At 40.6% G+C, this 15494-nt stretch overlaps 1 protein-coding gene across 1 annotated transcript in view; it reads right to left on the bottom strand.

The window, feature by feature from the left end:
- Window positions 1-15175, bottom strand: part of LOC124165590 (aromatic-L-amino-acid decarboxylase-like) — a 50978-nt gene extending 35803 nt beyond the window's left edge. Inside the window, exon 1 of the mRNA XM_046543048.1 lies at window positions 15068-15175. Within this exon, the coding sequence (XP_046399004.1) occupies window positions 15068-15147 (80 nt within the window). The 5' untranslated portion in view covers window positions 15148-15175. The remainder of the gene's footprint in view (window positions 1-15067) is intronic.
- Between the last annotated feature and the right edge of the window lie 319 nt (window positions 15176-15494).

A 15494-nucleotide genomic window follows, 5' to 3' on the forward strand; every position in this document is an offset into this window, starting at 1 on the left:
GGATATCCTGAGAACCTTCTGCGTAAGAAAATCCTACACAATACTCACAAACCCAAAATTCATACCAAGAAACAACCCACACACCTCTCCCTTTCCACCACATACTTCCCGGGTGTGCAGGCTTTGAACAGAATCATCAAAAGCCTTTTTCCGATTCTTTCTAACAATGTCACTACTGGAAAAATCTTCTCTAGCTGTCCATCCTTATCCTTCCGTCGACCGCCAAATCTATCTTCCATTCTCAAAACGACTAAACCACTCTCAAGGTTCACCACCCGTACTAGCTCTTTACCTATCCCTTGCCAACGACCCCGGTGCAAAACGTGTGCTATCCTCATTACCCAGTCGCTTCCTAACAAATTTCTCACTTTTCCGCTTCCTTCCACTCCATCCCCCACCTGTACAACTAGCAATGTAATTTATATCCTTTTATGCAATTCCTGCCCCGCCTTCTACATTGGTTTATCCACCACCTCACTCAACCTACGGATTAACAACCATCGAGTTTCTTGTAAACCCACTTCCCAATCTGCTTCGCTTCCTGTCCCTACCCACGCCTTTTCCCACAATTTAGAATTTGACGATTGCTTTCACATAGGAATACTTGCCTCTCTCCCACCCTCCGCCTCACCGCTAGAATTGAAAACTCTTGAGCAGTCTTCCATTTGGCTATACCAAGCTTTCAACCCGCCTGGTCTTGGTAGATTTACAGTTCTCCCTTTACGTTATCATTACCTTTTCAAAGTATTCAAAAATGTCCACCCCATAAATGGATGTAAACCTAAAGAAGAACCTGAAACCAATTTATTAAACTTAAGATCTAAAAAAAATTTGTATTTTCCCGACGCCAAATTTAACCGTTCAAACACTCATTTATCTATGTAAGACAAAATTATTTTCTTGATGGTCAGAAAGTATAAGAGGATCAAATGGTTTAACATCTTTTTTTGAAAAGATAAAATATATGGTACCTTAAAAAATGCTATTTTTTCAAGCATTTATTATATTTCTATCTGGTCTCATATTACTAATTTTTTCAACTCGTATTTTCATTTGTGTTGAGGTATCCTACAGGCAAGGCCTAAATGGGATTCCTACTCTATCCTTATTTATTTAAAATGTTAAATGTGCTTTTATTGATAATTCCACGTATAAATAAAAATAAATTGGTTAATTTATTATTTATGCGGTTCGTAAAGATTCACGAGCTACGCTTGAGAACCATAGCGTTATTACACTCTAAGATGTGAACGAGTGGTTCAAGATACGCTCATATTAGCTACCCTGTTTTAGCACTTGCGTGATTTGAACTTGTATCGTCTCTGAGGAAGCGTCCAGTGCAAGCATATATTCTAATGACTTCTATCCCAGATTTAAAAATTCCTCGGGCAGTTCTAATGCAAGGAAAATATAAGATTATTGCGATAAAAGATAAGCATAAGCATTTCGATAAGCATTTGTCATAGCGATTTCATTCTAATTTAACCAGAAGTCCTCCACTCGATACCCGTGAAAATGTAACATTATTAGAAACAAATGCCCATTTTTTCGGTTTATAAGGCTTTGTTGATAATAATGGAACTGCGAGCGAAATTGTAGTAAAAACCAAGGGTCTAAGGATTGACGAGAGACGAATAGGACAGTGGGTAGATGAGAATCAAATTTTTATGCAGCAAAATATCAAAATATGCGGTGTTAAGAGACTCCATGCAAGCGTTGTCCCCTTCCACTGCCTCTTCTCCCGCACGATGAGACTCGCTCAGTGGCTGAGGGCAATGTAAACGGGAGAATGTTGCTGCCGTGGAGAACGCAAAAATAGCGTGCAAAGGCTCGCATAGATTGACTTTGTGTCGCTATTATGAGGAGTATATTAAAATGGTATGGATTAATATGAAGATAAAGAATTATCGTTTAAAAAGACTGTAAAACATTTTGGGTTCCGTCATCTTACACGTCGTAGCAGGCAGCCAATTTTGCCGAATTTAGTGTTTTTCCGTGGTCAATATTGCAGTATGAAAAACGAGAAATGAAAAATTACGACGATCTTTTTGAATATCGATGTTTCTTCTTCGTAAGTAAACATTCAAATGTTATGTGCATAGAATAACAGAGGCCTCAGACGAATCTGCCCAGACGTCTGCAGTGTAGTTTTTGGACTAGGTATCCGGGAGCCTTAATGGTTCGGGGGAAAAACGAATTCCCATATCTATCCGTTCGGCAAAATATCTCTCTTAATTTATCGCTTCTATCGGACCTGGAAATATAGTGTGGCTCCAATATTATGTTCTCTGTGTCGCTCTTAAAGGCATCCATTCTCAATTTTTCAAGCAATCTAAGCCTAGCGCGCAGCCTACTAGTGGGAGGGATAAAGTGGAGGGAGGGAAAATTGCTCATGTAAGGCAAATAGTAAAATTGGAGGCAAGGAACAGCCATCTAATTAACGACGCTTGACTGCTTTTGAAATTATGATTCAACTGACGTTTTCCATGCTTAAAGTTACTAGCTGTGTTATTGTGAATTGATAATTCTGATTCTGATTTGAACTTGACACATATTGGTCTAATATTAAAGGCTGTGGTAATTCTAAAAGCCCCACCCTTACATAAAGCAAAACATATCTGCTATATAACCTGCCAATGCAAATAAAAAAGGAATACTTGGCTTTATATTAGCTACCTCAAACGCGGGACGGCTGTATTTATTCCGCGCGACCACCTTCTGGGTAGAGTAAAGTGCTTATCTCATGACTTCTCACCTGAGTTACTTATTTCATAGCATAGTTGTGATCTCATAAAAATAGGTGGGATCATTTTTCTTTAAATGGTAGTGAGCAAAGGGTTGTTTTCGACGCCGTTAGCTAACCCCATAGTGGAACTGTTGAGTACTTTTTAGTCTGCTATCAACATTTCTTTTAATATTTTTAAGGGAGGAAATTCTTTCATATGCTCACGCTACGTCGCGTTTATTATGCATTTGGTATTTGTTGTTTTATCGATCTGATGGGTGCGATGCTGATAGTATTTATCAAACTACACTTATCAAACTTGTTTGTTAGAAGTAACAGAAGTACTATTCAATACTCGATATGAATCCAAATTGTGAAGAGTTTGATCAGAAACTGGTATTTCTAACTAGGTCTTTTTGCAGTGTTTACTCGCTTTCTATAACTCTTAATCAATTAAAATGTAGTTTACTGTAGTTCATTGTATTTCGTAAATTCGTTATGTTATGATATAAAGTAGGTATAAATTGAGTGTTACAGGGGAACATGCTCTCATCGTTATTTTGTATTTGAATTAAATAAGTTAGAAGCTCTGTCAGACTCATAGAAATCCATTTTATTTTTTTAGTCCCCCAGAAAAACGTTCCTCTTCATTAATATTTTATTTTCATATTGTAACCTACGTACCATACGCTCGTTTTACTTAAAAGTGGAAATATTACTTATATCTAATCTAGCCAATTGAAAAGTAAAAGATCCGTAAGTAGCAAGCGGCAAACAAAAAGTATAAGACCTTCCATAGCGACCAAAACAAGGCCGAAGGCCTTTATGTCTTTGCATGAATGTGTAGAATATTTCTATGAAATTGCGGCGTGAAATGCGGCAGTCATTTTGCATGCTGCTTGTTGAAGATTGGTCACCCCCTGCCAAACATCCTGGGTTGTATCCTATTGACTTATGTATTTCTTAATTCATGTTTCAGACATTTTCCTTTTTTCTTATGCCTTCTCATCATGCCTGAATGAGCAGTGGGCAATTTTTTCCTTCCCATGAATGCGGAAGTATAATTTGCCATTGTTGAGCGTCGAGCGAGAGGGCTTTCCTATCCCACCCCAAAGTTGATGGCTGCAGCGTTGCCAAGTCAGAAGGGGACTTTTATCGCAGATTGGACAAAATTCTTAAAAATCATCGTAGAAAGACGATCAAAAAACGCCCGTATTTCTGGTGTGATCAAGAAGACGATAAAGCCAATAAATTGTTGATAGCACCAAAAGAATTATAAAATGCAAAATGTACTACACGTGGCCCAGATGGGTGGGGGCCCTCCCGGTGTTTTGGGTCCTTCCCTCGCGAGCTCGGGTCCCCGGGAAAGGGTCGAATTAAGCTCGGAGTCGAGGATGAACCCTCATTAGAGGGACTGACCGTCGGTAGTCCCCACGAGAGCGACATTAACCTTTTTTTTCCTTAGTCATAAATATTGACTTAGAAAGATAAGGAAAGGAAAATTTTCGATGAGTGTTACATGCCTGCAACATGGGGAGTTTGAGAAGTTGATGGTGATATCAATGATGATTATTTTTCACAGTGGGTCTGCGTCGGGTAAATTTTTAAAACGCCATTGCTCCAAGTGAACAAGGAAAAGTAACAAAAACCCATAAGCATCAACAACCTTTAGAATTGAATTGACCGGGGCCTATTACGAACGGCGCAACGCATTAAGTTTGACGACGCCAAGATAATAGTGAAAGAAGGCAGATATTTTCCCAGACTCATCCGCGAAATCTTGCTCGCAACTTGGAAATTTCTACGAACCAAAAGAGCGTTATTTTCAAGGTGAAAAATCCCGTAAATCTACTGCTGATAATCACAGTGCCAGTGGCTGTAATGCACAAAGTTTGACAAGGTTGAAAATTATCGGCCAAGAGTTATAATTGTCAGTGTCTCATCGTGATTGGTTTAAAACCAGTGCTATTACGCCATCGATAAATTTGTGACAGTAATGTAAATATTGTCAGTTGCGTGTGTCCGCTGAATTGTCTACTTTTTAAAAAGACCCACACGGAACGATATCTCCATGGAGACTCCCATCACCACCCAACAGGAATCCGGAGAACTTAATTAAAACAGCGATGGGGGAACACCAATGGAGTGGACCGACCCACAATATTGACTTCGACAACGCGCCTCTCTATTGAGTAAAGAAGGCCGCTGCAATCCAATGATAATCAGGGAGGCCATTGAAAAAATCCTAAACACCCACGAACTTCAACCGTGAAGACGGCTACACGCTCTCCAGCGCGTGGAAACGGGTCTTCAAAGATCTCGGCGAATCAGGGCACGCCTCCACAAAATAGGCGCCAAAAAGGATGAATATATAAAGACGACCAAATTTCTGTCTTCATTATGCAACCACTTCAATGTTAATAAAAGTGTGAAAAAATTAAAAATATTAAAAAATATAATTTACATGAATCATTCTAATGCTAATTAAAAAAAGAGAGAGCAAACTCACGCAATTTTTCAAAATAATTCGTAAATATCTTCCTTTTCTCGCAAACAAGACATAACACAGGCAACGATGCACATGCGCCAGTTTGAGAAGAGTGGACGAGTGAAGAAAATAGCATGTCACATAATCCTTAGTAGTCCCACGGTAATATATGCACGGTCGCACCTGCGGTTGCAACCGTGGTCTCATCTCACGAGGGAGATTCACACGAACTCGTCGTCGTATTTGGCCTTAGCGTATGAGGGGTAATAGCGTACACTTAGGAATTTCTATTTTATATCTTTCAACTGAAAACTTCAGCAAAAGAGAAAATCGATTTACTTTGAAGGAAATTCGATTTCCCACCAATTATTTGATTCGTATTTGGAAAATTTAACTCAATTTGAGTGGTAAACCTATTTTACAAAACCCTTAACACTGCACGGTATTGCCCAGAGTGCCAGGGCAATACCGTTCTTAACGCTATTGCCCTTAACTTGTGATGATGAACGATATAGCAAAGACTGTGGGGGGGGGGATAAAGATTGAGAATGTAATTTAAAGTTTCATTCCGTCATCGAAATAAGTAAAACATAGCTTAGATTAAAATTAAAATAATACCAACCCCCTTTCTTATGTAAATGTGATAAAAGTGAGCTAATATAAAACTAAAATTAAATATAATCCTTTTCTAGTTAGGATTAAATGATTTATTGTGGGATTAAAATATGATAATCCATCATTTGCACAGACAAACTGACGACACGACTGATGAAGTTCGTTCGGATTGTTGAGGTGTTCCGACTATCGAGGTTCGCTTGTACTTGGGAGGATTGGCAACTGACACATTCAAAGGTCCTTCAAAATTCACATAAGCATTGTTCAAGTTGCTCAAAAAAGTTATAATAGGTACTATATGGGGCATTATCGTTCACTTTGCGCCTTGCACGGTATTGCCCCATGCAAGATGTACGGAATTGCCCCAAAACGACATTACGCAGCATTTTCAACCCTAACCGAAAATAAGAACAATATAGGAGCTGTGTTTGGTATTTAAATTTAGCCCATGACATGGGTTATTCAAAACCACTAGTTTGAATGTAGTCACTAATAATATGTTTCCCTTATCTCAGTATGGGTTAGTCTTTAAAATTATAAGAAAAGATGACAAAACAGAAAAACTTTCGTCGCATGCACGTGCGTAAAGGCAGAAGCTCCCAGATTGTCTTGGTTTCGCTTTCCTTCCGATATGCAGCAGCACTTCCCAGCGATAACCACATACTCCACCGGATCTAAAATTATGGTTCACGGTAGGCATTGCCCTGCAGCCGCACATACGTCATTACCTCGCTCTCCCGCACGCGAGTGTTGGAGGGCGCTCCCGAACCTCGGCGCCCTCAGAGTCCTCTGGGCGGCAGTCCTCTACACTACTCCCTCATAGAGTTAAAAACGATTTTGGGTATAATCCAAGGTTCGTATACGCACCTTTGGTATTATCGACATTCTGAGGACTCTGAGAGGACCCTCTGAGCTCGGGGCCCTCGGCGATCGCTGACCACCCGTCCTGGCAGGACCACCCCTTGGTCTAACGAGGAAGAAGTAGCTAATTTCTCTCACTTTCTCGTCTCTCACTTCTTCTATTCTTTTAGCAAAACTAGGGATGGACGGATCCAGGATTTTTTTTTGATCCGGATTCGAATCGGATCCTTTATTTTCGGAGCCGGATCTTTCGGATCGAATATTTTCGGATCCAAATGCGCTTTCAAATTCCTGCTATTAAACGAAGTAATTATTCAAGTTTATTCTGGGTATATACAATCAAAGGAACGCTTTTTAGATTTTCATACACATTTTAATATTTTTATATATTAAAAATCTTTTTTATAGGCTTTCGAGTTGTTTTTTAAACATCTTTACATGCTCAGGACCTAAACCGTTACGCATGGGTTTGGAAATGAAAATAGGAAAAATCTTCGGATAAAACCACTGTAAAGTGATATAGCGAGAGGGGGACGTCCGGGAGGTTCGGACCCTCCGAAATATAAAAAAAATTACTTTCCTTCATAAAAGAAAACAAAATATTGAAAAATCATGAATTTACAAGAGATTCCTTTGAAAAATGAAGTTTTTTCGATTAATAAGGCTGTTAAAATTAGTTTGAAACCCTCTTCTTTGTACCCTGTTGTTTAAAAATTTCCCCCCGTGGTTTTGGACCCCCTCTTCTAACGAAATTCCTGGCTACCCCACTGCCATCGACTGAATTCTAATTTTCCTCACGCACGTTTCCCCCGAATTTTGTCACTTTCTCATCGCCTACCGACTTGTGTTTCACCTGAAAATGCTTCAGTATGGTGAGGTGGATTAAGCACTTCCCCGCGATAATTTCACGCCACAGGGCACGCGCATGGCATACATTGGTTCTCCTTATCTCAATAGAAATGTTACTACACAATGAAAGACATTTTTATCAGTATATCATTAAATTAAATTGCAACTGCGCAATCAGCAATACAATTTACAGTGTTTAAAACAGCATTAACATCAGGTGCAATGAGGTGCTCGACCGGATCCGTCTCTACTTGTTTGAGGGGTTAATGTTGTACTTGTCTCTTTGAAAATTGTGCTGTTTGGACAATGTTGCATATTAGTTTAGTCTAATTGTAAATAGAAAACTTAGTGGCAATTAATAAGAGCAGAAAAATAAACAGAAATATCGTAAGACTTGCGTCGCGTTTGGTCTAATTCTTTTTTAAATCTCGTGCATGTCATCTAATTGTCGAAAATATCGAGACATTTACGGGCCCAGCAAGGCTGCAATCACCTAGCATTTGTCATCTGGAAACGTAGAATTGAAGCAGGTAGGCCAAAAAAGGTCAGTTGGTGAGACGGGGTAGGGATGAAACATGCTCAATTTTTCTCGTGTAGTTTGATATTTTCCTTAGAAGACAATGATTTATGGTGTGTGTGATTTCGGAAACGATAAAAAACATCAGAAGAACGGGCTGATGGACGGCCGAGGGTGGTTTTCTGACATCTATGATGTAGTTACTTTTGATGTGGTTATTATCCTACGACGCTGAGAACCCCCGATGATTGTTCAATCTCTTGGGAAGAGTTACACTATGTGCCAGTCGTATTTTGCCTTTTTTATTTTCCACGGCTGAAATTCTGCTACGAAACCTCTGCGATAGCTTTCAAACAAAACGGTTCATAACTAGGGGATAGGGATAATAATCGCATGCGACGGCGCATTCAAAGAGAGAATCGGAACTGTTACCGCCCTTTCCATTCACTGAAGCTATAATTTAAAATTTCGGATCCAGATCCGACGTCTTCCGCGACTTCGGATCCGATGTATCCGATTAAAGGCAATATCCGCAGATATTTGGATCCGAGGTATCCGAGCCGACCATCCCTGAACAAAACCCAATTTACGATTAGCTTGACCTGATATTTCTTGAGTCGGTATGTTTATTCCGCGATGGATAACAATTGAGTCTAACTCCTAGATATTTCACGAAATCAACAGTCTCTAATTGGTGCCTAATTCTAACAGTCTCTAACAGTGCCCCGAATGTTATAGCTATGTTGTGGGGGGTTATTCTCTTTCCAGAAATTCATTATCACGCTTCTTTTTCAAATTTAATTCTAACTGCCACGCATCGCACCACGCTTGGATAGCAGCAGTTGGTTATTTCATCCCTATCTTTACTGGAACGGATTTCCCTGCAAGCTACATCGTCATCTGCAAATAATCGTAGCTATTCATGCTAATCGTAGCTAATCATGAACTATGCCACTAATCTCGTTGATATAAAGAAGGAATAGGAGTGGGCCAATGACACTACCCAGAGGGACGCCAGAAGTGACTCTAACCTCGTCGGAGACTGCACCGTCTGATGCCACTCTAGGCACGCGGTCGCTCAAAAGTTCTCTTACCCAGGAAACGACATCTTCATCTAGACCGTAAGATTTCAGTTTTATTATTTACTTTCCGTGAGGTATAGTCACTTTCAAAAGTCGGTCCCCACGACCAGCGCGAGCAACTACGTTTTCCGCTGAGCTCGAACTTCGGGTATTGCCTATGCCTTGTGTGCCTTGAAGGGCCACATTGACTTGCTCTCACCGTCCGCGCAAGTCTCACCGAGGCATTCTTCTCTATTCCTAAATCCTTCGCGACTTCCCCGACGCCCGGTTCCAGAGCACAAATCTAAGCAGCCCTTTCTCGTTTCTTTTTTCTGCTGAGTCGCCATTGGCGCCTGGTGATATCATGCATGTTTATATCCTCCACATTAAATGCTTTCATAGCAATAATAGAACTTACACTCACGTAATGAATACCTAAGAGAGTCTCAAACGTGAGCAATACCGATTATTTCCCTACTAACACAAAACTTCGCGTGCATAATTTTCATAAAATATAATTAATCCGTGTTGGGTATATGATAACCATTTCTGCGCGGTTAATACAAACTATAATTATTATATACCAACTATACTGCTTAGGATGTAGCGCTTTACGGTAAAGAAGAAAAAGTTACAAGAAAAAGTGAAGGCGTCCAAGATGTGAGTATAAAAGAACGGAAAAGGTGAGATGGACGGAGAGTAAAAGAAATGCAGAAACGGTAGTAGAGAGATTTTAGGTAAGTGGGGGGGGGGAAGATGAAATTAAGGATACATATGGATAGAATGAAAGGGCACAGTGCAATAGGGTAGTTTCCTTCATCAAAGGAAACGAAATGCATTAATTGCGATTACTTTCCCACTGTTAGTGTATTCATAATATACATATTATTTGGTTTTAGAAATCCCAGTTTAGACGAATGGCAACGGTCAACTTAAACCTCATTTGAAAAAGGCCAGATTGGCGCCAATGCGATTCCACTCCACGTGACGTCACAGGAACCTAGTTTCTATACGAGTAGATAGGAGTTTTACATTTTCGGAAATTACCAATGCATGCATGAGGTGCAGAGCTCAGGGAAACATCTCTTAATAATTACACATTAAAAATACATAGGTTCGGAAAGTTTACTTCGTTTGATAGGGGAATAATAATCCCTATTTATGCCAACCGCTACCTGCTAGCAGGGTACTCAGCTACCTGCTAGCAGTCGGCGTCGAATCAGCGCTCAAGCCTCGCCCCAAGGTCATCTCACACGCCGACAGCTGGAACCAGAAACACGTAATACGGACTTTTCCCATCATTCCTACTTAGCCGTCGCGTTTTCGCGCGCTTGAAAATCTTCGCTTTTCGTTTAATCACGAAAAATAGATATCGGCATTCGAAAATCTAAGAGTGTGTAATTCGCACTTCAGGAGTAATGATCTTTCGATTTAGGCAATAAAAAAATAATAGGAAACCACCCTATTCCTATGAATGGAAGTGCTAAATTTAAGTTGGAAAGGGTGCCGGCCGGGGTGATTCGTAAAATCTTCCATGTTCCTCGCGCGTGTGAATCCTCGGAAAAATCCTTAAATTCTTCGCTGCTTTTTTCGATGGTGGAATTGTTTGGCTGTGGTTCACGGGGCCTTCCCACCTTTGAAATCGTGCTTGGGGTTCTTGGCGAGGGTCAAAGTAACCGAGTTACACCATTTGCACAACGAGTCATCCAGTTAAATCGATCCCCAGTGGACCCCAAGGAAAGCGTAGGTACGGAATACGCCAAGGTCGAGAGACTTCGGAGAATAACCTAAATGGCTGCGCCGGGTATGCGGACCGACTTTTTTGAAAGCGACTGTACTTAATCATTATCTTTTTTTGAAATCAAGAAAAATCGCGTCTGATGAAATTTTTTCATCTTCGGAGACTAAAATATCGTGGGCGAAAAGCGCAAACTGGGTTTTCGAATGACCTACTTTTCCTGAATCCATGTTGAGTTCTCATTAACAAGTTTTGCGCGTCTATGTGTTTCATTACTGAGCTGACTACGATATGTTCAAGGACTTTGCATGAGATCGGCGAGAATGATAACGGCTGTCATTAGATAGCTGTAGCTGGTCTCCACTTTTGAATATTGGCGTTACGTTAGCAATTTTCCAGTAATTAGGTATTTCGTGTTGTTTCATGCATTTACTGAAAATTAACTGCAATAACGGGGCAATATCTAATGCTAGTTCTCCATGTACGCGAGAAGGGACTTCGTCTGGACCAGGTGATTTATTGGGACTGGGCTATTTCAATATGTTTTCTATTCCGTGCGTAGGTACTATTGTCAATAGGCGGCATCTTTCGTATGTAGAGATTGTCAACTGTGTCGGATGCGTTCTCAGAAGGCTCGGTGAACACGCTCTTGAAGTAGGAATTTAATAAATTGTCTTTATCGTAACTGCTTGTCAACACAGCTCCATTATCGTTCCTCAGCGAACATACGGTAGATAGTTTACCTTGAACTTCCCTAACATAAGACCAAAATGCTTTTGGGTTATCCCGTAACTGCTATACAAGTGTTCTTCTTTTAAAATTCGTGAATGAAATCCTGAACGCTTCCTTCGTGGCGGCTTTAGTCATCCTATATTTTTTAATTATTAGCTCGCGTTCATTAGCGGAAAAATCCGTGCTGTCTTCTTTCTTTTTAGCATGGCATACTCTCTGTCGCCTCAATGATTTTCTCACTTCCGCGTCGTACCATCTTGGTTCGCTGCCCTCTTTTACTGTTTTACTATGGATGCAAGCTATTTATTCCCGAAGTTACGAGCGAAAGAAAAGCTTTCTAAGTACCCTCTACTTTTCACTTTAATATTGAATCTTTAACGCGGGGATTGCATTTTTCAGATGACTCCTAAACCCATCAAAATCAGCTCTTTTAAAAATGAAAACTTTACGCTCTTATTTAAAAATTTTCAGCGCTATTCAGAGAAAACTTTGCAGTTACTACCCTATGGTCACTTATTCCTTCGACAGTGCCCACGTTTATTTCCTGATGAGGTATATTTGTCGCTAATAAATCAAGAATATTCTCTCCTCTGTTTGGTGCGGATGCTATTAGAAATAGTGATTTAGTTGTAAAAGTGTAATAAAGCCTCGCAAATCACTTCATTCCTCCCACCAGGAATATGTCTCCCAATCTATAGATGGTATGTAGAAATCTCCACCTACAATCAAGTTTCTTTCAGGATACTTGGATGCTATGCTGATTATTTGAGTTTCAAAATCCAACATTGATGTTACATCTGAGTAAGGTGGTCTGTAATACGAGAATAATAAAATAGTTTTGAATTTTGAAAATGTAATGAAACTCCACACAGATCATGGATGTAATGCCTAATCGTAATTTCGCGACGCGACATGAAAAACTGCTCGCTGAGACCTAGAGAGCACAGAAATAGCTGTCTGCAGGAGACATGAACGTCAATTTATGGATATTCCATTCATTTTTTTATTTCACTCAACACAATTCCAATAAAATGTTGTATCTTGAGTAATGGTGAAAGGATATTTCAGCAGAGATTTAAATGCAGTATCACCTTCCCGCAATTGAAGAAATTGCATTAAAGATAATAAAGATATCCAAGTAAAGGCTTCAATAAGTCATTAAAAATCTGAAATAGGTAATCAGTAAAAGAAGGTTTATATCATTGACGCTATTATCGAGGCTCTTCTCTGGCCTAGGAAGAAAACAGAATCCAACTAATATCTACAACTATATATTCCTTTGCAAGCCCCCTACAGAGGTGTTTGGCAGGGGGTGATCAATCACCAGAATGCAGAATGCAAGAAAATTCCCCCATGTGCACCACACGGTTATAGTACAAATGTATAATGCATATAAATGTTATGCATATTAACGAAATATCCTTCCACATTCATGCAAAAGCGAAACTTGCCAACTACGCATGAAGATAATTCGCGTAAGAAGCTCGAGCATGCTAAACATGCTGTTGGCAACACTAGGAAAATTGAGAACCATGCATTAAGGAGTAAATAAATTAGTAGGCTGCACTACAAGTCAACCAACCGATCAGTAAGTCCTAACGCCGCCGTTACAGTCTCTTATTAATCGTGGAAAACCGACATCTATCTGAATCCATCTGTTCCACAGTCTCTTGAAGAATACACATTTTCGGGAAATAACAGGTCATGCTAGTCGTAAATTGGGGTTTTTAAATAGAATATTAGGAAAGTGCGACGACAAAGTGAGAGGAATTTGCTACTTCTCTCTCGTTAGAACTTCATTTAGAATACGCTGGCAGTGTTTAGCATCCTCGTGAAATAGGCTTTAAAATTGCGTTAGAACGTGTACACTGTACATGGGAGAGCTGCCGGGTCCGCGAAAAGTTGTTACAATAGTCTTGTTAGTGTAACTGACCTCTTAGATAAACTCCGATGGAATCTCTGTCAGACCGTAGATTGAAAAATAGACTAAGCCTTTCAGATAAATTCAAGAGCAGTGTCTTTTCAAACGAAGTTAGCAATATCTTACGAACGCCAATATACTATGGAAGATGAGATCATGTAAATAAAATAAGAGATATAGACTGTAGAATAGACAGATTCAGAATGTCTTTTTTTCCACGATCAATAAGAGATTATAACGGCAGCGATAAAACTCCAAAATAGATTATATGACTTGTAGTATAGCCTAATAACTTATGGATAACTTAATGCATGTTTCTGAATGTTTATTATTATTATTTCTAACAGCGTGTGGTAGTATAATTTGTTAGTATCCGTGATGTTTTGTGGACCGTGTGGTGTGCATGTGGGAGTCCAATCGCATGCTGCATGCTGGTGATTGATCACCCCCTGCCAAACACCCTAGAGGTGGCTCGCAGGGTGTTATGTAGATTTAGATGAAGTCTCGTTTTTGACGCCGCTAACGAGGAAGCGTAGGAGCTCGAGGAGAACTATGAAAAAATGCGCTATAATTATAGCATTAAATACAGATATTCCCATATTTATTAGTATCTCAGTAATGCCGACTTAATGCATGCATGATATCAACAGTGAAAAGCGTATTTATACGACCTTGATATTTGATAATGAATATCAAGATGTCATCAGATTCGCTGCACGCGCCTGCGCTGTCGAGGGGACTTACTCCCGCCCAGTTTCGATTTCTTTAGCCACCGACAGCACATTCTCGTCCATTTCCAAAAATGTCCGCAACGCACCTGGTGATGAGAGCAAAGCCATTTATAGATTTTCAATATTAGCAGAGCAATGGCGAGGAGGAGCACTGTAAAGTAATTTCAATTTAACCTTTACAATTACAAACCGTGCAGACCACCCCGTTGTCCCTCGTGGGGGACGGCACTCAGAGAAGCTTGGAACTTGGATCTCATGATCGCATAGGATTTTAATACTCAAAAATGAAAAGAAGACTTCGTTGATTTCCACTGATTTATTTCGTCCGTACGACATGTTTCGAACCATAGAGGTCAATATCAAGTACGTGATGTTTCGAACCATAGAGGCCATTATCAAGTACGTGATAATGACCTCTATGGTTCGAAACATGTCGTACGGATTATTAAAAATAAATTATTGGAAATCAACGAAGTCTCCTTTCCATTTTCGAGTATTAACTTCCACATAGTTGAGCCTAATACAATTGAACGATTTTAATATTTCCTCTTTGAGCGAGTCAAGAGCCGTGATACAACGAGATCGATTTAATTGAATCCACAGTTCTGTTGTCAGCCCCTGTTAAATCCCCCGTACAATTCGGATCGCTTTGCCGCCAGAGACGCAAGTGACGACTTCGGTGAATGCACGTGAATGCGGGGTGAGAGACAACACGCGCAGCGGTCGAGCCCTCTCCACGCTCAAATTCGCGGTCTCCAGAAAGCGAGTGAGTCCCTCGTCAAGTAGGTCGTCGTCCCCTTTGCACACACACCCTCCCTGCTGCGCTCACCTCTCGCGAATGCTCTCCAGGTAGTCGGCGACGTAGTCCACGGCCGCTCGGGCGAAGTCGCGAAACCCACGGGCGTCCATCGACTTAACTGCAAACGCTAGAGACGGCGGCAGGCAGCTCACTGACAGAGTGCCATCACGCCCTTTGGGATATGATGAGGTACGAGGGGGGGGGGGGAGGAGAGAGGTCCGTTGGGGGGGGGGGGGGGGGCATCAAACGGGACCGTCCGACATCCACGTAATGGAGCATGTGATGATGCAAGTCCACGAGATGAAACTGCCGGGAGTGGGCTTGCACGGAAAATATCCTGCACCAATTTTAAGAAATAGCGAACAGTGGTCTTCACGGGGACATCCAACAGTGAAAGAAAGTGTACTTTTGGAGAGAGAAAAATATTCGTTTCACAGACACTGAAAAGTCACTTTGC

Source organism: Ischnura elegans, chromosome 9 (assembly GCF_921293095.1).
Source record: "Ischnura elegans chromosome 9, ioIscEleg1.1, whole genome shotgun sequence".
Classification (NCBI taxonomy): Eukaryota; Metazoa; Arthropoda; class Insecta; order Odonata; family Coenagrionidae; genus Ischnura; species Ischnura elegans.